General features: G+C 42.0%; 2 protein-coding genes across 2 annotated transcripts in view; both read left to right on the top strand.

Moving 5' to 3' along the window:
- Window positions 1-571: 571 nt before the first annotated feature.
- LOC111833667 (sushi repeat-containing protein SRPX2-like) lies at window positions 572-12,772 on the top strand. Its single transcript, XM_023792178.2, has 10 exons — window positions 572-890; window positions 6,884-6,955; window positions 7,114-7,305; window positions 7,763-7,939; window positions 8,785-8,911; window positions 9,001-9,122; window positions 9,757-9,936; window positions 10,335-10,468; window positions 10,561-10,682; window positions 11,615-12,772. Exons 1-10 carry the CDS (start codon window positions 821-823, stop codon window positions 11,793-11,795), a joined length of 1,377 nt encoding a protein of 458 aa, XP_023647946.1. The 5' UTR covers window positions 572-820; the 3' UTR covers window positions 11,796-12,772.
- Window positions 12,773-25,365: 12,593 nt separating this feature from the next.
- LOC111833675 (palmitoyltransferase ZDHHC9-like) overlaps window positions 25,366-26,733 on the top strand; it is a 46,973-nt gene continuing 45,605 nt past the window's right edge. The window contains exon 1 of the mRNA XM_072702143.1: window positions 25,366-26,476. Coding sequence (XP_072558244.1) covers window positions 26,310-26,476 — 167 coding nt within the window. The 5' untranslated portion in view covers window positions 25,366-26,309. The remainder of the gene's footprint in view (window positions 26,477-26,733) is intronic.

A 26,733-nucleotide genomic window follows, 5' to 3' on the forward strand; every position in this document is an offset into this window, starting at 1 on the left:
CACACATATATATATATATATATATATATATATATATATGAGATTCATATATATATATATATATATATGAGATTCACATATTTCCATGTGTATATATGTATATATATACTATGTCTCATTATATTGTATATATTTAAAATGATAAATAAAACTTCCTTGCTTTTATTAACACTGATATCACTTCCACAGACTATTGTAAAGTAAGAACAGGGTGTCCATGGTGTTTTGCTTGCTCAGTATGTCTGAATTTAATTTCAGCAATGTGCGATTATTTAGCCACTGGAGCTGCATACAATTTTAACAAATGAAGAAACTTCCTACAGGTATAAACTCGAGCTCTTCAGCAGATGACCAAACAGGTACAGCTAATAGTACAATAAACGGAGTGCTTTTCAAATATTTATAACAGTACAGTTTTACTAAATCAAAGAATCCAGGTTGAACATTCTGTTGGATCTATTGATTTTGGAGTAATTCTGCACCGATGCAATGTCGATCAAATGATCATACGGGAGACACTGCCCCTTTAAAGCCAAACTAGTCGCTCGAGCAGTTCCTGGCAACACTTTTCTCCGAAGGACGGGAAATAATGACCAGCAGAGCTCTTGGAAAACTGACTCCACACTTTCGAAATCGTAAATGTAACTATTTCTATGAACATCTTAGTTAAACATACCGATCAGTCTGATATGCTGTACTTATGACAGTCATTTATGGCGTGATATCAGACTACTTGATTCATTTTTGAAGTTATAACTTTTAATTTATTTTTTAAGGTTCACGTTTATTATTTTAAAACTTTTTAGCTTCCCGAGTCAAGATGTCAAATTTCTTTTTGCTTATACCTGTACTGATGCACGCGGAGACCTTTGCTTTTGGCCGGAATGAAGGTAAGGATAAAAAACATTATTTTAACGAAACCAAAATAATTATGCTAATATTAAACCAGTATTATGCAGATATTTAAGACATATGAAGGAAACTGTGTTAAAATGGTGAAAAATAACGCAAATAAACATGAAGATTAAGGCATGAAATCGTAGTAGTTGTCCGTGGTATTGATGTAACATCTTGCGTTATTGTAACTAGCGTGCTATGCAGTATGAATGGGAAATACTACACTGTCCATTTCTCAACACCTCTACGTTCTAAACGATCTGTTCCTGATATCTGACAGCTCATTTTCGAAATCAAGCAGGTTTGCTCAATGTTGTGTTCGCTTCTCGGTTTAACATTAACATTATACCTCTACCACAGAAAGAACTATATGGAAATTCCTAGGGCGTCCTATTAGCTCATTACCAGCAGAAACCCGTATCTATCTAAGTGTTACGCTGAAGCCTTAAACAAAAATTACTGTAGAGCTGTACTGTTTTGTGAAGCGGCTTTTTTTCCTGCTATTAAGCTGATTAAGGTTTTTGAGTAATGATGGGGATGCCACGGCACAAATGTAACTTTATTTTAAAACTGGAATCCGCAGGATTCCTGTGAGCTAAAAGACGCTCCGCAACATATAAGGGGGCTACATTTGACTGCGCCACAAGAGGAAACAGTGGACGCTACTACGGCTGTCTGGTATGCAGTTATTGCGCTGTACACGCTTAATGTCCAGACTGAATGAAGAACACATCATCAGACAGCACTAATGCATGCATACCAGACATTTTCATTGTATTCCAAAAAGGATATATAACGGTATAAGTGAAGCAGCACTTCCTGAGAAAAAAAACAATGTTTATTCTAAAGTTTAAAGTTATTGTACAAAACATTTTCTTATCTTAACTAATTCTTGTAGTTCGACTTTTATTAAAATGAATACATTTATAATGAATCAGAAATCTGCATTCTTGGGTCATCCATCCGTGTTTGGGTTTGTTTGAGGGTACAGCTTTTTATTAACTTGTCCTTATAACAGAAAGCAAACGCTGTAATTTATGATCAGTGCTTATAATATAGAAGTTGACTGAATGCTGCACTCCCACCTCGCGCCCCGTGTAGGTTCGCTCTCCGTTTGCTACGCGCCGTGTGTCGGCTTGCTCTCCGCTTGCTATGCGCCGCGTGTAGGTTTGCTCTTCGCTCGCTACGTGCCCCTCTCCTCTGGGTCTTTGGTTTCCTCCCACAGATTAAAAACATGCAGGCAAACTGCATTTTCTGAATAAGCCTCCAAATATCCATCCATCACGGCATCAGTCTTCCTGCTAATCCTGAGCAAAATTGAGGGTGACAGTTATAGCCTTTCTCAGGCTGGACAGGGTACGAGGGTGGGCATGAGGTTGGTGTACACTCTGGATGGGATGCCAGTCCATCACAGGGCATGCGCGCACACACGCACAAAAGACATATTCTGTGGGCAAGTTAGAGACACCGATTCACATAACTGCATACCTTTAGGTTGTTGGAGGAAACCTGCATGACATGAGAAGAGGCTCAGACCACACAGACTCCAAACGCACAGAATGAAGGCGGGGCTTAGAGTGGAGGCGGGGCTCAGAGTGGAGGCGGGGCTTAGAGCATACAGACTCCATATGCACAGAATGAAAGCGGGGCTTAGAGTGGAGGCGGAGCTTGGAGCAAACACTCCATACGAATAGAGTGAAGGCGGAGCTTATGGTGGAGGCGGGGCTTAGATCACACAGACTCCATACACACAGAATTAAGGCGCGGCTTAGAGTGGAGACGGGGCTTAGAGCATACAGACTTCATATGCACAGAATGAAAGTGGAGCTTGGAGCAAACACTCCATACGAATAGAGTGAAGGCGGAGCTTAGAGTGGAGGCAGAGCTCGGAGCACACAGACTCCATACGAATAGAGTGAAGGCGGAGCTTAGGGTGGAGGCGGGGCTTAGATCACACAGACTCCATACACACATAATTAAGGCGGGGCTTAGAGTGGAGGCGGGGCTTAGAGCATACAGACTTCATATGCACAGAGGCGGGGCTTAGATCACACAGACTCCATATGCACAGAATGAAGGAAGGTGGGGCTTAGATATACTTACTGCATTCTTTTATATGGTTTGAAGAGAACATTATATATCCTTATCACATTTTATCATTTTTGTTAAGAACACTATTTTTCATCAGTGTAGTCTGTAAATTCAGTGCAATCTGTATAGTCAATGCAGTGTTCTGTGCAATTTGTAATGAAGTGCAATATTCAGTGCAATTTCTATATTTTTAATATTTTATTACTCTTTTTATGCCTCACATTGAGTCGAATTGCATTTTTCAAATTCATTGTCCAAGTGACAATGACAAGAAAGATTATCGTTATTGTATTTTATATTCATATACTGATTCATACTGCATATTCTGCATTACAGTTTGCAGTCATTCTTTTGCAGTTTGTCAGCCTTGCTGTATAACAGTCAGGCCATGTCCCATTATGAGGAAGGGCTGAGGCACATTCTGATTCAGTCCACCTCTGCATTTTTGCTTTGTTAGGTGTACTCTAACTGCACTGCACACTCTGCCTGGTGGCCGAGAGGGTATCAGATTACCTTGTGCTTTAGTATTCCTCTTCATTTTGGCCTATTTAAAGCCGTCCGCAGACCTATTAGCCTACGACTGTGCCATGATCGAACGTGGCATCTGACTCCTACTCTAGTTCTGGCAACCAGCTTACCCACTTTCAGTGCAGTGTCCCAGTGTGTCTGGAGCTGATCCCAGAACAGATCATTCAAAAGACAGGGGAAAAGCCACCCTGAATCGCAAGCCAGTCTTTAGCAATATCTAACAATGGACACCATATGGACATAGGTAATGGTACACACCTCTTAGTCATTGAATTCCAGCATTTCCTTCAGATCCATTGCCATAACAGTATAAAATCAAGCACCTAGCCATGCAGTCAGGTTTACAAATGTGTGAAAGAATGGGTCATTCTGAAGAGCTCAGTGAACTCAAGTGTGGCGCTGTCATAGGATGCCACCTTTACAATAAAACATAATTTCTTCCCTGCTAGATATTCCATGACAAACTGTAAGTGGTATTATTGCAAAGTGGAAGCATTTAGGAACTACAGAAACTCAGCCATGAAGTGCCAGACCATGTAAAGTAGCAGAACGGGGTCACTGAATGCTGAGGCACATAGTGCATGACAGTCCCTAACGCTCTGCTGACTCAAAAACTGCAGAATTCCAAACTTCCTCTGACATTAATCCCAGCACAAAGACTGTACATCAAGAGCTTCATGGAATGGGCTTCCATGGCCGAACAGCTGCATGCAAACCTCACATCACCAAGCACAATGCCAAGTGTCGGATGGAGTGGTGTAACGCTGCATTCTGGAGCAGTGGAAACATGTTCTATGGAGTGATGAATCATGCTTCTCTGTCTGGTAGTCTGATGAATGAGTCTGGGTTTGACTGCATTGTGCCAACTGTAAAGTTTGGTGGAGGAGGGATAATGGTATGGGGTTGTTTGTCAACGGTTGGGCTGGGCCCCTTAGTTCCAGTGAAGGGAACTCTTAATGCTTCAGCATACCAGGACATTTTGGACGATTCTATGCTTCTAACTTTGTAGGACCAATTTGGGAAAGAACCTTTTCTGTTCCAGCATGACTATGTCCCAGTGCACAAAACAAATGCTCTTCTGGATGAATGGGCAAAAACTCCCACAGACACACTACAAAATCTTGCAGAAAACCTTCCCAGAAGAGTGGAGCTGTTATTGCTGCAAAGGGGGGACCAACTCCATAATGATTCCTATGGATTTACAATGTGACGTCATAAAAGTTCCTGTGGGAGTAATGGCCAGGTGTCCCAATACTTTTGTCCATATAGTGTATTTCTCTGTGAAAATATGGAAGCTTACAAATGCTATTAACGTTATTTTTGGGAAAGCATGCCTTCAGAAATAATGAATTTAATTAAATTTGGATGGAGAAAAAGATAACATAGGTCCAGAGTAGTTTGGTGAAGTTCCAGCTTTAAGAATGTTTTATATTCTGTCTACTTTTAATACTTATTAAAATACATTTTACTGTCTCTGGACTTCTGCAAGAAACAGCAGATATATGCCAAGGGCCCCATCTAAGCCAGTCAATTCAATGGAAAATCTGAATTCAGTCAATGGGAGTGAGTCACACACAGTGCATTAGATCCAGAACACAGTTAATGTGAATAAAGCCTCTGTTTAGAGGAGAACACGCATCAACACAGCACAAGTTATTCCACTGGGACGACTCAGCAGGCAAACGCCAGACACGGCTGCTGCTGTCACTGGCTTGGTATGTTGCACTGCATTTTCAAGCTGCAGTATCTGGATGCTACACCACTGCCTGCCCAGTGGAAAGTGTGCTGTAACTAACCCTATAATGTAGTCTCGACTTTTTGGGCATATTTCTTTAATGTAATATGTTCCATAAACCTTGGTGTAACATTCATCTTCTATGAAAAAAAATCACTCAGTGTGTAGTACGGTAAAAACCCACACCAAGAAATTTCAGTTTATAATAAAAAATAAATTTCTAAACATAATTGAAAATGTTATTCCAACAATATCTGTACAAATGAACTAAAACAGAAGATCCCAAAAACTTAAGAGAATTCGGTAATTATGTGACGGAAGAACATTTCCTTGGCTCCTGTGGTTTGACTTCAGAAACCCATTGCGGGAATTTAATATGCCAGACATAGTTACAGAAACAATCGGACTGTAATTAGCTTAAAATAGTTATGTGGTAAATTTTTGAAGTATTACACCAAACTTTACACAGCGGCCTATCGCTTCTATGATTCATGTGGTTTCCACACAAATGTATTTAACATTCTTGTAGTTATTCCAAATGGTAAAACCATATTTTTTTAAGGTAACAAGGCAACAAAAACTGAAGAAACATGTTAGAAAGTGTGTATAGCCAGAATAGTTGAGAATATTGAATTTCTAAAGCATTTTTCCAGGAATGACAGCACATTTTTTCATAGAGAACCCTGCTGGTTCCCAGAGATTTGGTGTCCATGAAGCTCCTATTGCTGTCTGGTAAAAAGGTTCACTGATGCACTGGCATTTTTTCTGCTTGCAGGATCTAAATGTAATAGGTAAGATTGAAGATTTGTCGTCTGTGAGGGACGGCCTTTTAGAGACCCGGACAAAGGTTGCAGACAGAAGTTGAGAATCGCGTAGTGATTTCTTTTGAAAGTCAAGAAATCGTGGTTTTGCAAACCGATTAGTTTTGTTTGTCTGTTGTTATAGGGATACATCAGTGTATTCTGGGTTTTTTCCACAAATAACCTGGGTGACCCTATGGCAGTTATCGCTTGGTTTCTCTCATTGTTCCTCGGTTACCTACTACAAAGATGGTGACCACTGCTTTAGATGCTGAGGACATCTGGATTTTCAGTTTTGCAGTTGGGAAACCAGAATTTTGGGAAACCCCTTGGTCTCTCATGATGTATCCAAAATAACAACATGGTAGAGTGCCTCGCATAATCTTTCTGACCTGATCTGACAAGATCATCAAACATAGTTATGTAATGTCAAAATAAATTTATACATAGCTACTATAGGCCTGCCAAACTATACTATACTATACTATACTGTACTATACTATACTATATACTGTATAATAAGTTGATGCCCATGCATTTTTTTAAGAAAATGTTGGACTGGCATCATCTTAGAAACATTTTTGGCTAAAAATTTAATGACCTCGATTAAGAGTTAAATCTGTATAGATGTGGATTAAAATTAAACCTCCAATCATGGTAGCTTTGAAGTCGCAATCCAAACTGCAGCTCATTAAGACTCTGGCTGGAAGAGGATCTGTGTGCATGCTTAGTATTTTGCAGCAAAAACAGACTCTGGTCTGGTCTCTGGGTAACAACAAGGCTTGTGTGGTGGATGAGAAAAAATCTAATTATGGTGCGCTGTATATTTCAGGCTCTGGGGAGGGATACGGTGACGCAGAAGCGGGGGCTGATAATCATTACAGCCCCAGACTGGACTACAGCAGTAAGTGCAAGCAGACAAATGGAGAACAATATCTGCTAATCCCATAAGCTTTGAGAAGCTCATCCAGGCAGCTACTGACAGGTAATGCGCTACAGGGGGCCACGCCAAGGTCACCTGTCACCTGACGAGGCTCCCGTCATGTTCCCTTCCTGTGCCAGGCCAGCGCTGGTGCCACACGCTCAGCCTGAGGAATGGGCAGGCGAGCTGTCGATCACCACGTGGAGGACATCACCAAAGCGCCCTGGGGACGTGGTGCCAGCTGTCCTGTGACAGTGGGAGCCAGCTGGTTGGGCCGTCCGCGGTCCAGTGCCTGCCCAGTCGCCGCTGGTCCAGGCTGGCCTACTGCCGCCGTGAGTGGCTGTCTTCATAAGGCTTTTTGGGGGGTTACTCCGCAGGGAGATGGCCGGTTTGCATGGTGTCCACCATGCTGTTATCTACATGATTACCAATACTTAATTAGTCTAAAACTGATTTCTTATTAAATGTAAATTTTAAGCTATCCGATTCTCCTTCTAAACACACTGCTGATTAATTCCTTCCTATAATAATAATAATAATAATAATAATAATAATAAATGTTTATAAAACTGTTATAAGGCAATAAAAAAAAACTTTTTTTTTTTTTTTTTTACAATTTAGAGGTTTACAGAATCTGTCAATGTGTAAAACTAGAGAGGCAGTACTAAATCTGTCAGTTTTAAACCTTGGAAATATGTGTGCCTAAGATGATTTTGGTCAGCGGATATCAGTAGCAGTGCAGTGCTGGGAGTTTGGATGAGACCGGCTGTTTCTGTGGAAATCCTCTAGAGATTCGCTGTCATGTTCTGCCCGCAATCTACTACGGCACGTTCAGCTGCTCCGACGGTGTATTTGTGGACTCCAGGTGTGACTACACCTGTAACCCGGGATACGAAATCGAAGGCGACCGCAGCCGTACCTGTCTGGAGAACGGCAAGTGGAGCGGCACAGAGCCGTCCTGCGGAGGTAGCGTCCCGGCCAGAGCACCCAGCCGCTGGCCGTTTATGACGTTTATATGTTATCAGATAGGATCTCTTGGGGCTGTCTTACACAACATAAATAATGCAAAATATCGGACATTTTGGTTTGCAACATACAAGTTCAATGTCATATAGACTTCATATGTTGAGATCCTCACTCACACGGATCCAGCACGCTGTCGGTTCACATTAAAGAATAGAAATAAATAGCGGCATCAGAACATAAGGACACTGGAAAAATAAGTAAAGTGAACAATAAAAGAACATTTGAAAATGAATGGCACAAAATTTCATAAAACAAACAGAAAAACAGTGGTGGAGTTTGAATGTTAAAACTTACGGGACGTGAAAACTTAATAGTTCAGGAAGACACACTGAGGCAGACATTTCCAAAGTATATAAAGGCTTCCTACGTATCTTATCATTAAGAAAATGTTCTAGCATTCCAGGAGTATCTGGAAAGCGGCACTGTGTCTGAGGCTTCTGTGCCTTCTATGTTTGTCTCAGATCTTATAGCCTTCATGATGTTAGCTGAGGTACAGTGGGCTAGCCAAGTCTTCATGATGTTAGCTGAGGTACAGTGGGGTAGCCAAGTCTTCATGATGTTAGCTGGTAGCCAAGTCTTCATGATGTTAGCTGAGGTACAGTGGGCTAGCCGAGTCTTCATGATGTTAGCTGAGGTACAGTGGGCTAGCCAAGCCTTCATGATGTTAGCTGAGGTACAGTGGGCTAGCCAAGTCTTCATGATGTTAGCTGAGGTACAGTGGGCTAACCGCTGATGGTAACTGAGTCCTGAATTCGCAATGTCCGTCTGCTGTCATGCAATTATAGATCACGAGCCTCCAAAGATCACATGCCCTCGATCGCGGGTCAAGCTTGCAGCACCAGGACAGCTGAGTGCCAGAGTGTCCTGGGACCCCCCGATCGTCAAGGATACAGCTGATACGGCACTGCCTGAGTATTAACACAGATCAGCCTTTTTCTTTTGTTAAAATCCATCTTTATCGTCATACTTTTCCTACTAAATTTTTTTTTCTCCATTTGTAGCGTGACACTGACAGGTCCAGAGTCAGGGTCAGACTTCAAAGAGGGGATCCACGTTATCCGATATAAAGCGTACGACCAAGCCCGGAACAAGGCAGCCTGCAAGTTCATAGTGCGAGTGGAGGGTATGGGAGTGAAATGGGGGGGTGGGGAAGTACCAGTGCACCAAACCTTTTATTCAAAGAAAACCGCAAAAAAGTCTCATAAACTGATGCATGAAGCATGAAATTAAACTATAATATCATAAAGCTAAATGAAACAAGGTCTCGCAGCTCCATTGGATATTGAATCAGTATTTTAATATTAACTGATTTGCATATAATGATGGCTTAAATAAATTGAAAAGCTCTATGTGCCAATGTCGTCAGAATGTTGGGGCGATGATGCGTATGATTATGGTGGGGGCTGGGGTGTTTCAACCAGGGCATGGGTGGGAGGGATTCCCCCCCCCATTTTTAATTTGGCTTCATTCGTCTCCCCCTATAAATAAGCCTTTTGCATTTAAATGATTAAGTCGTGTCCCACCAATAACAAACTCTCTCCTCGCCCTTGGACAGCAGTGGAATGCACGATAAATGCAGTTTCTGGTGTAGTCTGCTGTTAGAACTTGGTTTTGAATTTTGCTAATTCCATCTTAGCTTTTTTTCGATGCAGCGAGGCCGTAGCTAGCTGTTAACCAGCATGAGGAATGCGGTGGGTGAATGACTCTGCCAGAGACTCTCCATGACCGAACGGATTTGCCCCCCCCCCCCCCCCCAGTGCGGAGGTGTCCCGCCCTGAAGCCTCCGCTGCATGGGTACCTGAAATGCTCCTCCGATGGAAATAACTACGGAGCCGTGTGCGAGTACTTCTGTGAGGGGGGCTATGAGCGGAGGGGGGTCGCCACCCGAGTGTGCCAGTTCAGCCGCAGCTGGGCTGGAGTCGCTCCCGTCTGCGTCAGTAAGTGTTCCCCCCACCTTGAACAATGCATCCACTTATTCCACCTTTAGTCCTTCAAACCAGCAGAGCCCAAGTCTGACCCTTGATGTCCAGAGCCCCAAGGCTTTAGAAAACATTTTAAATGCTTTTAAATACTTAATACATAACACCTGACACACCATAAAAAAACGCCCCGTCATCCAAATCATTAGCTTGAGCACCTGAGGCTAAATGAAAAGCAGCAGGACTGAGGCCTCAATGGATGAAAAGCACGCAGTGCTGATTTAGAAATTTCTTGTTAGCCGGAAAAACACAGGCTTTGAGCTACTAATTATTGTTTCCGGAGCACAAGATGAAAAGCAGATATGGAAGCTGCATGCTCTCAACCTAAGATCAGGAAGAAATGTGTGTGTTGCCAGTGCTGGAGATAAACACGAATGTGAGGACAGCTGCTGCTCTGCTGGACCAGTTCTACGAGAAAAGGAGGCTGCTTATCCTTTCCACACCGAGCACTGGTGACCAGTACTACAAACTTCAGAACATCATGCTACAGGTGTGTCCATAATACCTGATTGGGATGTGTTTTGGAATTCCTGCCAGTAGAGGGGGCCATGTTCCATCACCTCCATTTTTGTCGTTCTGTAGAAAGCAGGGTGCGGTTTGGACCTGCGACAGGTGACGGTGATCGAGCTTCTGGGCCTGCCTCCTCGAGAGGTGGGCCGCATCAAAGACCGGCATTTGGACCCTCACGTCATTGAGGGGCTCAGGTATTGTGAAGCCACTCAGAATGCATCTGGGTATTCAGCAGAAGCTCGGCCACACAGTTGACTCCCTGACAGCCACATTTTCCTAATGTGCCTCATAAAAATGTCTGCTAAACAAAGTCGATGCAAATGTCTCCTAAGAGAAGCCACGTGTAAATAATTTTCCTCTTGTGAGTCTTTACGTAAGGAGTGTCCTACTGCCTGTCATTCAATATTCAAAACTGAAGTAGTTTTGTTATTATGAAACAGTTTATTCTTCATGAATAAGGCTGCACGATATAATCATGGTTATATGTCACATGCACAATAATTACTTACGCTTATTAAAATCAGTTAGCGGATGTTACTGGCCATGTGTCACTGTTTTGGTAAATCATGGAAGTGATAAGCACTGAGGTGGCGATGAAGAAAGGGACAGATCAGCATCCACTATTAAAAGAGGAGATATTGTGGTTAAACCAGGAAAAAAGACATCTATAATGTGGTGGTACTTTTTGCAGCTGAAAGTCCAATATGTTTATGAAACCTAAAGATACGCCAAATTTATACAGATTACTAACTTTCAGGAGATACAAAACACCTCTCATTAATATTTTAGGCGTATGACTAATCCTCTTATCAAACTATGGGCGTAAGTAAACGTCCATAAAATACCGAAAAGCCGGCGTCCAGGGAAATGTTTACACCCGTCATCTGTAGCCATGGTGATTATTGCACATGCGCCATACAATTGCGCTGCAATATCGTGCAGAATTGATGGTTATTTTACATGCACCATGCAATTGTGATGTGATATCATGCAGCCCTGGTGATTATTGCACATGCAACACACAATCATGTGATATCCTACACCCCTATTCATGATACCAGTGTCTTCTGTTTTGTATCTCTGCCCTGATATGAAAGGAGCTCCTCTTTGTGTCTCTTGGCTATAGACAGGCCTACAGGATCACCAGGTCGTACTTCAGCATGGTGCTGCTGGACAGGTACGGCAATGACCATGAGCGTTTCATCACGCCCACCACACCTGAGGAGCTTTTCTCCCTCATTGATGCATACATGCTGGACGAGGAGGAGCGGGAACGCCTGGAGAAGCACAGGGACTACTGCGACTGAGCCTCAGATGCAGCACACTGAAGCTGGGCATTAAGATAGATATAAATAAGATAAAAACAGTTTAAGAACACAGTAACCATGGTAATTTCCTAAACCTTATGACATTTCCAGCTTTATGAACACTGAGTAAGAAATTGTCTACCTGTAAGATTCGGCCCAAACTCCATGTTGGCCAAGACACTTCTGCACAATCACTCCCCCTGGTGGCTGGAAATTGAACAGTACAAGTGCTAGGGAGGAAGCACATTACCATTTCTCTTTGCTAAGTGATTAGCACCTCTGACATGGCTGAGGGAAGACTAGTACTTTTTTGCACATGGGAGATTGTGAGGAACAATGCCAATAATAAGGATTATTGTTAAGGATTTTCTTGTTTCTTAAATTGTCTACAGGGTAAAACTGCAGCCTTATAGCTAAGTATTAGTGAAGGTCTACAGAGACTGACTTCACTGTGGAGATGCACCTATGTAACGCCATATAATGTCAAACCTTAGACCTGAAATGTACAATCTATAATCCATAACTAAAGAAAAAGCCAAATATTACGGCCATTTTATAGCTGTTTCAGAAACACATCTTTAAAAGTTTACATAAATACAGCGCGTTTCTGTATTGATTTACTGTTAAAGAGGATTTCTGTAACATTTTAGTAACAAAATATTACATGTTTATATACAATGTATCTCCTGGGAACTCCTGATATGGACATGAAATGAGGATGTTCATTTTTATGAGGAGGCAATCTTTCAGAATGAATGAAGAGGACAGAATGTGAGGTTGTTTCTGTGACAATAAATAGTGACTGAAAGCTTGATTCCACATAGCAGGGCTGACATCACCTCCTTCATGCAACGTGAAAATTCTCTTGTGATTGTCTTCTATCTGTATCTACTGTTTTCCCAACATAAAACGGTTTTTAAATTGTAGCATATTTTGACTTGTTTTAGTAATAAATTTATAACTATAAATCTTTTAAATGAGTTTGTCTTTGTTTCTGTATAAATATAACATATTTCATTAATAAATGAATATTCCTTCTAATGATCACTTTTGATGGATACTAAAGAAGATATGCAATTGCCTTTAAACATTACTGCCAGAGCCACGTCCCACAACGACACGGGGAGAACACACAAACCCCACGACGACAAGGAGGGAACACACAAACTCCACAACGACACGGGGAGAACATGCAAACTCCACAACGACACGGGGAGAACACGCAAACCCCACGACGAGACAGGGAGAACACGCAAACTCCACAACGACACGGGGAGAACACGCAAACTCCACAACGACACGGGGAGAACACGCAAACTCCACGACGACACGGGGAGAACACACAAACGACACGGGGAGAACACGCAAACTCCACAACGACACGGGGAGAACACGCAAACTCCACGACGACACGGGGAGAACACGCAAACTCCACGACGACACGGGGAGAACAAGCAAACCCCACAACACGGGGAGAACACGCAAACCCCACAACGACACGGGGAGAACACGCAAACACCACAACGACACGAGGAGAACACGCAAACTCCACAACGACACGGGGAGAACACGCAAACCCCACGACGAGACGGGGAGAACACACAAACTCCACAATGACATGGGGAGAACATGCAAACTCCACACTCATGGAGCCACGGCAGAGACTCAAAACCTGGTCCCAGAGGTGTGAGCCAATAGTACTGACCACAGCACCACCATGCCACCCCAAATGCGTCTTTGTTTCTTCTCAATACACAAACAAAAAAATACAGCACAGTTTGTAAGTTGTACATTTTTGAGGCAAGGAAGTGAGATGCTCTTGGTGCTCTCCTGCATTACGGACAACGTGTTAGTATTAGAGATGTCACCCCCAGTGCATCACTGCAGAAGATGATCTCATACAGGTTTCTTTGTCTGCTGTCTCCAGCTGATTAAACACATAGCACCAATCAGTGGTCAAAGCACGGATTTAGCGATTGCTTCACTGTGGGTGGGCCTGAGCGGAGTTGGCAGCAGATCATTAGGCCAGTGGCCGGGGGGCTAGGAAAGCGTCTACTCAAGTTTATAGCCGTCAGCATCTGTCTGAAAGGAACCTTGTGCTCATCTTGTTTTCATTGTTTGTGATCAGAGTTTGTGCAGCTCCACCTCCATGCCTTTGAAAACAAAGAACATTGTCCATCACTGAGCCACCAACTCCTGCAGCAGGTCCAGCCACTTTCTCAGAATGCGTACCTGTGTTCTCATGTACCTGTTCCACATCTTCCATTGCCGAACACCAGTTCCAGTAATAAGAACAGAAGTACAGAGGATGGTAAAAATCACTAATGACAGAGAGTATCATGATTTCCCTGCCACTTCACATTAAATTGCACTAGTAAAGGGATAAGCAGTCCTGATCCTGGAGTCCCGGTACCCAGCAGGTTTTCTATCCTACCTGATGAGTTACTATCTGCCCAAGATCAGGTGTGGATCATCAGAGTTCTGGTAGGAAGGAAAACCGGCTAGATCCCGGCGCTCCAGGATCAGGGTTGCCTACCCCTGCTATAGTAAATCCTGGAGGTCTTGTTTGAATTCAAAAGTGGAATTTAAAATAGCAGTGAGGCTCCCTTCCAGTCATAGCTGCACCTTGATATCCTCTCCATGAAAATCACAAACAGCAGTGGCAGCAGGATGCACCCATCATGGAGGCCAACACCTTCTGGAAACAGCATTGATTCGCTGCTAAGGATTGCATTGATACAGGGACCGAGTATCATATGGTCTCAGTCCTGACACGGATTCTCCTGAAGCACCTTCCATGGCATTTGCTGAGGTGTCTGCTCGCTTTCTCCAAGTCCACAAAGTGCATGTTAGACTGTTCCCATGAACTGTCACACGGCTGCTTGAGGAAAGAGAATCAGTCCATTGTTCCAAGACCAAGCTTCAATCTGGATTATTCTTCCCGAATCCTAGGTTTGAGCCCAAGGGAAGCTGAGCAGTATGATTCACCAGTAGCTGCACTGCATCCTCCTCTGCTCCTTTATAAAAGTAATGGACACCCCCTGCAATGGGTTGGCGCCCCCTGCTGGGTTATTCCCTACTTGTACTTTCTGAACCATCTGGGGGAATCTGAGGCCATGATGACAATAAACCACACAGTTTGCTAAGACATTTTTGGGGCGATCAATAGTCTTTCTCCTCGACTTTACTACACTGCTCCCATACACTAGCTATTGCCTTAAAGATTGCTTTCGCTGTCGCCCTTCTAATCTGCGGCTCCCTTTCAGGTACCTTAAGAGATTCCTGTTCAAGCATCTTTCTTAGGTCCTCCTTATTTAGCTCGACAGACTCCTACCATGCAGCCATCCACCAGCAGATCCTAGTGGTAACGCCATGACAGACACCAACTGCCTTCTGACCACAACATTTTGCAACCACTGCAATGACTGAGGCCATCATCATGGTCCATCTAGACTCAAAACCCAGAGCCCCACTCGGCACACAGGTGAAAATTTTCCAAAGCTGTGAATTGAATTCCTTTTGCACAGAAGCATCAGCCAGATGTTCCCAGTAATCCCTGTCTGCTCTTCTGGGTTGTTCTGGTCCCTCTGGCCTCCAGGTGGTGATTGGTGAAGAGCTCATCCTTCACTTAACATGAGAGTTCAAATGCAGGACCTCAAGTGACATTACAACTACAGAGACAATCATTAATCTTCGACCACGGGGGCTCTGGACAATCAATAAATTGAAATGAGATCCAATAACCATTCGCCAATCCAGGTTAGATCCAGGATAGCTACAGTAGGATGTCCCTCCAGGTATCTCCATCATTCTCCAAGTGAGCTGTGACATCTTCCAATAGGACCACAGCATTCATATACGATATGCTTTTCAGTTCCTTACCCACTTTCCCTAAGAAGGCTGGGTCCTCTGAACCCGTGTCCGCATGCACATTAAAAGCACTGAGGTTCCTCCTCTGTGGTCACATGGAGACATCCCTCTCATCCAGCCCAGCCCTCCGCCCAAATCTCCCCACACTTGCCTGAGGTCTTTCACCACTGGGAACTCCAGAGTAGGCAAAAGTCTATCCAGGATCAAGAGGTCGGATCCAGAGCCCAAACTGTGCGTGCAGTTGGGGATGAGTGTACACAGCTGATATCTGATATCAAGCCCATATCTCATATGTCTTATTGTTTTTCCTTTTGGCTTCACTCCATTGCCTTCTCATTATCTGCAGCAGTGGCTGACACACTGGCAAGTGCAGACAGGTCCAGGGGTGGCAGTAAATGCTTATTTCTCCCAGAGGTATCTCTGTGGACCTAGAGCTCAATGCCCCCAACCTATATGTGCTATTAATGTACCGTACATAAGCATGCGGGTGGACAGGCATGGCAGCTTCACGCATGCCCCGCCTCTTTCTGTTTGCGTGAGGTTCACATTTTCTCATGGTGTGTCTGTGCATTTGTTTCCTCTTTAAATTTCAAAGTTGGGAGACAGATAGATCATTTGCAAATTCACTTGAGATAGTTAAGCTTTTAAACAAGATTAAATGCATAGGATGTTTTGTTCATTTAAGATTTTTTAAATTTTAGCATGGGTGAAGTGGGCTAAGCCTCTGTGCCTCTGATCAGAAAGTTGTCGGTTCGAGCCTGGCCTCGGCTGAATAGTTACATGTCTGTGGGCCCTTGAGCAAGGCTCTTTACCCTCATGTGCCCTGTGTCAGTACAAGGATGCACTCATCATTCACTAGCACACGCAAAATGCACCCAGAATGCACTGGGACAGACGGGGTGGCATCTGTGACATTACAGGAGGTTTAGGCCATGGTACCCGTTACAGTTAGCTGCCAAAAGGCACTGGGACCGCAGGCGGTGACCACAGCTGTGCCGGCCACCATTCTTGCTATTTTTCTTGGCTCACTCCTTCTAAATGTCCAACAGCATCACCTCCAGCCTGCTGTGAAGAATGACAGGCCACCCTGTCTATTGCAGACGGTGAGCGCGCAGGGCAGGTTCAGTGCCCTGATTCTCACTGTGCCTGCGGCTCCTTGCCTCACATCAGCACCCAGTTCATAACACCACCTTGAGACACTTTCCATGTCGCAGCCAAGCAAAAAAAAGCAAAAAAAAAAATCCTCTTGCCTTACTGAGCATATGCTTTAATCCAAAATAATGTACAGCTGAAAAAGCAGGATCAGCCAATGCCTGGAGCAATTGGGGTTAAGGGCCTAGCAGTGACATCATTAACTACAGGATTTAAACCAGCGACCATCCGGACACAGTCCTAACCCACAGAGCACTATGCCCACTGTATTTCTGACACCTAAAATAGCTCTTACATGATTTCTTATACTGGATCCGGATACAGATAATTATAAATAACAGCTGCAACACTGGAACCTGCTTGCTAACATTGCATCCTTAAAACCAGTGTAACCGGTTATTATTTTACTTTTGTTTATAATTATACAAGATTCTGTTTTCTTTTTTTGTTTAACCTGATGAGTACAATATCCCTTAAATTTTCCCATGATGCTCTTGTCCTGCATCGCCCCTCCCTCTGTCGTTTCCCCTGTATAAGGGTCCTGATCTCATTTCCTTTTCCCTTTGTTGTACTACACGTGGGAAGAGGTAAGGATCTAGTGGCAGGGTTCCTCGCTATAATAAATCAGTTATTGGGTATAATCATTTGATTTATTATGCACTTTAGGTAGGGGTTATGTCTATATGTCTATATATGATAAGCATATGCATTATTTTACTAATTTTACTAAGGTTTATCCCCTTTCTAATTGTTCCCAACAGGTATGTTTTCATTTGTATTAGTTTTTTAACATTATTTTCTGTACTAATTCCCATTTATGTTCAGTTCAAATAATGTGCGTGTTTTTCCTCTGGCTGCCCTTTGTTATATCGCACACACGGGACGAGAGAGAGCAAGAGGGCCTGAGCGCATGAGCTTTATCCCCTTTCTAATTGTTCCCAACAGGGCTCAATGAAGCCTAAGAACGAAAGTGGCGTCTGCTTTATCCCTTTCCCCTACACCCCACACACCTGACTACACCCACAAACACAACACAGAGTATAGGCAGGATTTCACCGGCTACATCAGCATCTCACAAATGGCAGACGGTGATAAATCCTCATTTTGGCAGTCGATTTCTGACTGAAGTACAGAAAACTGCTGTAAACCCAGGCATAAAACTGAACAGCAGCTTCTAGGGGCTGTTTAAGCTGTAAATCACATGACAATGAAAAAAAGAACTACATGGTTCATGATATAAGGCATTGAAACATTTGTCTTACTTCAACTATATAGGACAATGCATGATGTTTTTGTATGTTCGCTACAAGTCAGTGTTATTTCTTATATTCATACAGAAAAGCACACTTGATGTGTAAGACACTCAAGGGAAATACCAAAAGGGAAAATATAAAACTTTTACAGGAACACTTCATTTTACCTGATTACACCTGGCTTTGGTAGGAAATACATGTTTATTACTTTGTTTCTTAATAAACATTTACATTTCATGCACACAATCATCAATTAACAATTCAGAGGTGCCAATTAGCCTAAATGTCTTTGGACTGCAGGAAAAAACCAGATTTGCCAAAATGAGCCCCACAAGACGGAGATGAACATGCCACAGTCACAAAGCAGAGGTCTGATGCAGCGATGCCAACGGAGCCACTGCATCTAATCACTAAAAAGGTAAATACCAAGAATAGAACCAATTCAGTGTGTGAACAAAAAGAGACTACATACAAAAATGTACAGTGAGATGTACAGTGGAGTGAATGGCAATTAGCAGCCACTCTGCCTTATCTGCGAATTTCACAATTGATGCAATTCTAGCAATTCTTTCATTCATTTTCATAGAAAGGTCTGTCAGTGTAGATCACACAATGCAACGCCTACTTACACAGCAGCCTACATAGCGCAGGATCTGCAGCCCGCTTAAATGCTAGAGGTGAAGTGATTATGCAGAAATAACCGTCCTGTCAATGTGGTGACTGTCTTCCATTTTCAATGTCACCCAAATTGTTTGTGGATCACTGTTTAAATGTCAGTGTTTAAAAACATCTCAGCAAGAATGCATGAAAGTTTTTTTGTCACTTTTAAAGTTCATCCATCTCTGTTGGAATAGCTTTTCCTGGTACGGGTCACGGTGGGGGCATTTGTGGGAGGAAACCGGAATTCCTAGGAAAAACCAGTATGGGAAAATGTAAACTCCACAGTCAAAGCCAAAGTAGGACTGGATTCTAATCCCCAACTCTGGAGGTGTGAGGCCAGAGTGCCCCCCCACTGTACCACCCTCAGCATTTAAAAATCAATGTCATAAAAATGATTTTGGTTTGAGCAATATGGTCAAGACATAAGATTAAAATATAAGACAAATATAAAAGCAATAAACATGAAATGACAATTTCTGAGCGCTTTACCTGAATTGAGCTGAGCTAATGACATACTGGAAGTAGCAGGTGGAGAAGGGGGAGGGATTGAGGGGCGATGGGTTTGTTGTTTGGTTTTAGTGGGTCTGTTTTGTTTTATCCTGTTCCGAGGTTTCAGTCAAGTAGCAGATACATTTTTGGTTGACCGACATATTCAAGGTCCGAACTGTTGGAGTTGAACACGTCTTGACGCTTACAAGTTTTAGCAGGAACGGTCAACTTCCAAGGTTTTGGTCGACCCGTTTGACATCCAAGTTTGTCGAGTTAAGAGGCGCTCGAGTTCCAAGTTTCTACTATAATTGCCATGATCAAACCCCCTATTTACAAGACCTTGTACCTCCCCAGAGAATTCAGGATGGCATACAGTAATTTAAAACTGCAATACACAAACACAATCAATATTGCCAGGACTCTTAAAAGGATTTTGTTTCACGATAATCGGATACAGCTCCATTACACTAGATTCAGCATATATGGTCTGCTGGGCATTAACTTTTGTTTTGTTTTCTAAATCAGATTGAGTTTTCATTTTACTGGTAACACACACATTTTTCTATGGAACAGACGTTGTAATCTGAGCTTCTTTTCAATGTAAACTAACAAATTTCTGTCTGTCCGTCTGCAGTTCTCTGTTATTTACCCTAAATATGTCGCTTATTGGCTTTCCTTAGGGGTGGTGAGTGACTGAAGGAGATGTCACCCAAATTGTTTGTGGATCACTGTTTAAATGTCAGTGTTTAAAAACATCTCAGCATAATAAACAAAATGGTATATTGTAACTGTGTGTAGAACAAGACATGTTCGCTCAGATTTGAGTTAGGGAACTCCATCTTCTATACCAAACAGATGTATTTTCTCCAAGTCAAAGATTTTTTGCAAAGTGTTACTCATTCATTGATGTGATAAATCTTTCGTGACTAGTGCATCTAGACAGCAACTTGTTTGGCAGGTGCTTTGCGTTGTGCATTGGAAACAGCAAATGATTTAAATGTAACAAATAAAAATAACAAGGTATCACAAATGATCTCTGTGAAAATTAGCTATTTTGACCTTTTTGTTAAATGTGTTTTAAACCTAATCTTGGAAATGCTTATTCACTGTGGAAAGAAGTTATTTCCTGAGCAAGGCAGTTTCTTTTTTTCTAACTAATAGATGCTTTGAGATCCCAAAATACTACAATGCTGGTCAGTATCGTGACAGATAGGGCTAAACATGAAGGGTCATCCTTACCTGTCTTTCGAGAAGTTGTGTAGTTAATGGACACTAAAGGACATGAAACAGAAAAATAAGGATAGACTGAGGGTAGGAATGCTCATTCTTTCTAGAATATGCTCAGGATTATGATTAAAAAGGCTGAGCAAGTTAAGGTTACACACCAATATACACCCCCAAAAGGGAAAAAGGCACGTGGCATTAAACAGGAAGCCAAGCTCAGGTCACCTGACCTGCCAAGATGGTCACCTGACCTGCCAAGATGGTCATCCTCTCAGCCAATTGGGGATTTTATTATGATAACCACATAGAACACCATTAAGGAACGCCTGAAGCATAAAGCAAATGATTAAAGCCAGACCTCCCACAGAGAAAAGCTTTCCCCTTTAATACGCTACGGTATCATCATGCACTGGAAACTGCACTCTAACATCACTGAAAACAGTAGCCACTGGCTTCATTAATTTCTGAAGACAGCATGCTGCTTAAATTAACTGTTCAAGGTTAATTTGAGTCAAAATGGGCTTAGTTTGGATATTTTATACATCACGGTTAATATTTTATATGACCTTGTCTGGAAAGCAGGGTATCTATGTTTTCACTGCAAGTTTCATAAAAGGATTAAGCTTTCAGACTCCTCAAAATTCCTGCAGCAGACAATAATACAAAATTCATGAGTATAAAGTCATATCGTAAATCCAGTGTTGAAACTCTGGTTGAAACATGGTGCTATAGAATCTATTATTATTAATATGGAATCTCATTAGAATCTACACATCTGGCAAACTTCACAGTGCTATGTTTGAATATCATGAGATCAGATTCTAAATCATTTGAAGCTGCCACCTGTGTGTTTCTGCACTTGCTTCTAAATGTCCCACTTATGATAGTCATTTTACAGGGACAGCAGGTAGTCCAGTTATAGAGGAACTGCATTTTAGCCACACCAGTAGAGATACTGTTTGCTTATGTGAGATTTATTTGCCAAACTGCTTGAGAATCTCACTGTGCACATGATTACATTTTTCACTTTGGATAAATAGCATCGTTCTCACAAACAAAATGCAGCAGCCAGTTTTGCATGACATTTCCTGGTATCACCAGTTTGATCCATCCATCTGTCTTGTGACTTTCTCTTTGGGTCGGGGTCCTGGGGAGGGGGCTGTGGCCAATCCCATGTAGCATGGGTCACATGACTGGGGGAGTCTCTAAAGGGGATGCCAGTCCATCAAAGGACACGTAGGAGCATACGTTCAATTTGTTTCACACTAGGTAGGGGTTGTATGTTGAAAATGGCAGGCAACACCAGAAGGCTTTTTAAGTCTCCCTGATAACAGTCATGATGGCGGTAAGAAGACACACAGGATGGCAGGAAGAAGACAGCTTTGCAGCTCAGCCCTGGAAGCTCCTGACAAGCCATAAATAAGGCATGCTTCAACTCAACTCAACTCAACTCAAACTTTATTTATAGAGCACATTTTCTGACACAAAGGTGACTCCAAAATACTTTACAGGAAGGAAAAAAGATCAAATGAAAACAAAACAACCTTATAAGACTAAAAGTCACAGAGAACAGGCATGTGTTTAGCTTAGCCTTGAAGAGGCTAACAGGAAGCAGGGCTAGCATGCAGCGGTAGCGTGTTCCTTAGTCGCAGAGCAGCTACTGCAAAGACGCGATCTCCCTTAGTCTTAAACCTAGACCGGGGAAAAACTAGAAGCCACTGGTTGGATGATCTAAGCGACCGTGAAGGAGAAACGAAGAAGGTCCACAAGGTTCCTCTGACTTGGGTTTAAAGCAAAGGGCCTCCTTGTGGTGATGTCTCTCATCATCCTCAAATGGCCCTGTGCTTTGGCCAATGAAGTACATGAGCCTTAGCTGAACACAGACAGCTACCTGGACGTTATTGGGGGACCAGCACATGGCAAAATGCTTAACTTACACCACCAGGAACATGGGGGTAATTACTAATTACTTTAAGGGGTTACCAAGGACACAATATTAATGAAACAAATTCAGTCCTTATGAAAAAATACTAAAATGATGATTTGGCTAAGTTTTAGGTCAACAATATTATGATAAATGAGCACTTGGACAAGTTTATTGCAGCACATTTTAGCTTGTAGGTTTGTTGCACCTGTAGATGGAGGAAGTCAGGGAACAAGCAGCTTCATTCACTGGGTGAATAACCAAACACGATGAGTATCCTGAAAACTGTCTGACCAGCACATTCATTTTTTGTCTGACATGGCAATATTGATCATCGAACAGATAAAAAATATTGAACTTTATTTAACTGTTACAATATTGTGGGAAATGTGGTAAGGTTCTAAATGAATGATGACATCTATTATATTAAATCTATTATAAAGTTACTTAATTCTCCATCCATAAATTGATCTATAGGTTCTCCTAGTTAATTTTTCTTGACTTAATTTTATTAATTTTATTCATCACTTAATGTCATCGATGACTCGCCCCTGTTTTCACGTACCTTTGGCTAGCTGCTACTTCCTAGTTTACTTTCCCCTCAATCACTATTTTAAAAATACGCCAGTTGTCCCCTATACCACATACCAACACCATGCTCTGTCTGTTGCCAATTTATGATTTATATACAGTTCTTTGTATTTGGTGAGGCTGAGCAAACCAGCATTCCAATGCACTGGATTCACATGATTAATACAACATTTGTAATCTTAAATCACTACATCTCCATAGTCCTCATCATCTCTGTTTAAGCTGCTTCTCCAACAGTCAGTTTTGCTCTGTGTGCTTTGAGTGGGACAGGCATTGCCCTAAATTCATTTAAAAATCATTTTAATTCCAGCCACGTCACATGTTAAGGTTCCACTGCAGCCTCTGGCTTCCCCTGCCCTGTTCTGTCCTCCTTTAGCCCTTTCATCCACTCTGCACATTTCCTATTTTGGTCTCCCTGCTTCTGTGGTTATAGCCGTGAAAATGATATTCACCTGTCCTCTCTTCCTTTTTATAGCATACGGGTTCCCCCAAATGCTTCTGATTCATTAACAGCAGGATTTAACTAGATGTACAGCCGCCTTGTGAATCTGTTATTCTCTCCTTCCCATTTCTATAACCTGGGGTCCCATCCCTGATAGGAACTTAGAATCCATGGAAACATCAAAAGCCAGAATTCCAAAGGTTCTGCTTCAATTACAAATAGAACATTCATGAAAATAGCCTTCTGCTATTGCATGAAGCTTGCAGTACATTACTATGAGCTTTTTATGGATATATACCGTATGTTCACTATGCTCAGTAATATTACACTGACATTACATTAAATCAATGTAGTTCTTCATCATTTCAGTTTTTCAGTTCTTCTATTGTATTAATAGAGCTCAGCAATACTGCTGCTTTCCAGTGGTCTTGATTGGCAGTGTTGGCTGCTGTTGTCTGCTCTGCTTTGTGCTTCACGTAGCTGACGCCAAGCCCCAAATGGTTGCCGATTGAAAAAGCAGCACTTAAACACTTCCACGGAAGATTCATGAGTGGCCTTTCCTGCCAAAATCAACCAGAAGGTCAGACTGTAGTACTGTAAATGAGTGTAACATTATATGCCACATTTTTACATATTAACGTCCAACATGTTTGCTTTGAAATATAATCATTGATTTAAAAAAAAAAAACGATGCTAAATGAAATTAATCATGTAATTTATGTAGCGGAGTTGACCGTCAATGGTTATCATTACAGAGAACAGATCAATTCATTACTTGCTGGTTAATGAGACCCCACGAATCCCAATAATCAAGCAATGGGACTAAAAATATCAAGAAATGCTTTATATTTACGTTGAACAGTTAGTTAAAGATCATTTAGTTAAAGGGCATATTTATGTATTTCTTTGATGTTGAAGTGGTACCACCAGGAGACAGATTAGCAATAAAACCATATTCGCTGTTCCATAGCAAGACCAGTAAGAGTCTATATGCAGTAGGCTGTCAGTGCCAAACAGTGCAAGCTGGGATGCTGCTGCTGGACAAGGTATTATAATTATGTAGCGTTTAAGAAATCAGCGGTCTAGTGCTGATTTTATTATAAGCTATTTTCCACGTTGCTATATATTAATAAATCTTCTTAGTGGAAATACAGGATCCCAGCTGGGTTTTTTTCCAAGTCGTACGAAATCATTATTGCATTTTCCATAGGAGGTATAAAATGGATAAATCAACAGAATTTCTGACGGCTGTGTTTAATAGGTCATTGCACTTCTTGGCGAAACATAAACAGCGGAACAGTGGGTCGATAGACGGCAGTGCTTCTTCTGTCTGCAGAGAGACAATGGCGTGGGCGGGGGGGTTGATACATTAGATAGCACATCATGGTTACTATGGAGCCGCCACACACATGACCCTAGGGATGTGTGCTGTGCTTCTGATCGGATGATAATGGAAGCAGGGCTAATGGAATGTATGCAAATGACGATGTCCATGTTTTATGTTTACACAATAAAATAAAAAATATTCGCGATCATGAAAAATTCTCTTGTGGAAGCGTTACATACAGTACTTGGGTGTTTAGTGGGTGGTTTTTTGTAGTCCCGTAGACTCATGTGCATCTGAGCAAGTAAATAATCGAATTGCTCTTGTTAATTTTTAGTATCAAATTCATATAAGTTCTTTTAATTGGGCTTAATTAGTAATTGGCGTCTTATAATCGTGGTATAATGGAACATGAGCAGGGCATTCATAATTGGAAACATATAAAGACGTGGAAAATGCTTACATATATACGTCGATTGTTGGTATTTTATAAGAAACGGCTTTTTATCAAAGACATACATTTACCGAGCTTTTATTATAAAGGTTTCACGTTGACTGTCGTGGGAGCGGCTCCTTTAATTCCGGACGTGGCAGCGGGAGACGTCGGTCCCTCCTCCCATTGATGAGGAGCGGGCCAAGCACGCGCCCTGCGGAGGTCCGCGTCGCTGCTGGAAGCTGCGCTTCGCCTCGCAGTCTGTCGCAATTTTCGACGATCCATCTTCTTCCCTAAGCTCGGCGCCTCCGGATAAAAACGCTAAAATCATAAACCTGCGCCAAAAAGGAATATTGCACAATTTAATCGAATGGGAAACAGATCAGCTACCGTAAAGCGTAATTGCAGTTTATTTGATAACTTGCATGCATGTCAGTTGACATTGAAGCTCGGTTCTACGCACCGATCGAGAAATTAATTTATAGGATAGGATAATCGGTAGGATAATTAAATATTTAGCTAAGAACAAGGTGCACGTTTTTTCATAGCTCATTTAAATGGTACTTTAAGTTTCCTTGTTAATAAAGATTAATAAAGAAGAGATTGCGTTTACGTGGAATCACAATGAAAGGGGCAAACTTCGCTTTATGCACAATTTCGGCCATGGAGATAGCTATCGTTTTCTGTTACTGAGATCCGGTATTGGAAACTGAAGAAAGCAAAATTGACTGGAGTTTTCAAGCGAGAAATTTAAATCAGATATCCTTTCTTTAAATGATCGTTTCTGCGACAAATCAAATAGGCTGTAGGCTAATTGTTTAACAAATGAGCTGTACATATTCTCTGCAGAAGAGCAATTGTGAAATTATTATGCATTCTGTCGGCTTTGGAGTTGTTGAGTCAGGCAATGAAAAACCTGAACAAAACAATATAAAATAAATAAAACGGTAGCTAAAGATCGCGGCATCCTGGCGCTATGTATCCACGGATTGTGGCAGGGCTGTCATCCATGAATAGTTTAATAACTGGGAGCAGAAAAGACACTATTCCCTGACGTATAAATATATATTTAAAAAATTTTGGAAAATTTAACTTTGCTACCTTACATACATATTTTTAGCCTTATTCATTCGACCCGTAAAATCCAACACAATGTCAGCGGTAATGGTGAGCAGGAAGGTAACCCGCAAATGGGAGAAGCTGCCGGGCAAAAACACTTTCTGCTGCGATGGACGCGTGATGATGGCCCGGCAAAAAGGCGTCTTCTATCTCACCCTGTTCCTCATCATTGGGACCTGCGCCCTTTTCTTTGCTTTCGAGTAAGTATTTTTTTTTTATATCAATTATAGATGTAACAATCGGATATGATTTTAATATTCCTGGGAATCTTAAAAGACGAAAACCGCTAAAGGATCTGTCTGTTTTTATTTATTTGTGGTGTTTCCCCCACCTTCTGAAATGAAAATAGTTTTCATATGCCATTAGGCTATATAGTCAAACCGGTGGGATAAGAAAATATTTAGCGCACAGAAAATGCGCCTTCATTTATTCTACCTATTTTCCAAAAGGGGTGGTT

Source organism: Paramormyrops kingsleyae, chromosome 18 (genome assembly GCF_048594095.1).
Source record: "Paramormyrops kingsleyae isolate MSU_618 chromosome 18, PKINGS_0.4, whole genome shotgun sequence".
Lineage (NCBI taxonomy): Eukaryota > Metazoa > Chordata > Actinopteri > Osteoglossiformes > Mormyridae > Paramormyrops > Paramormyrops kingsleyae.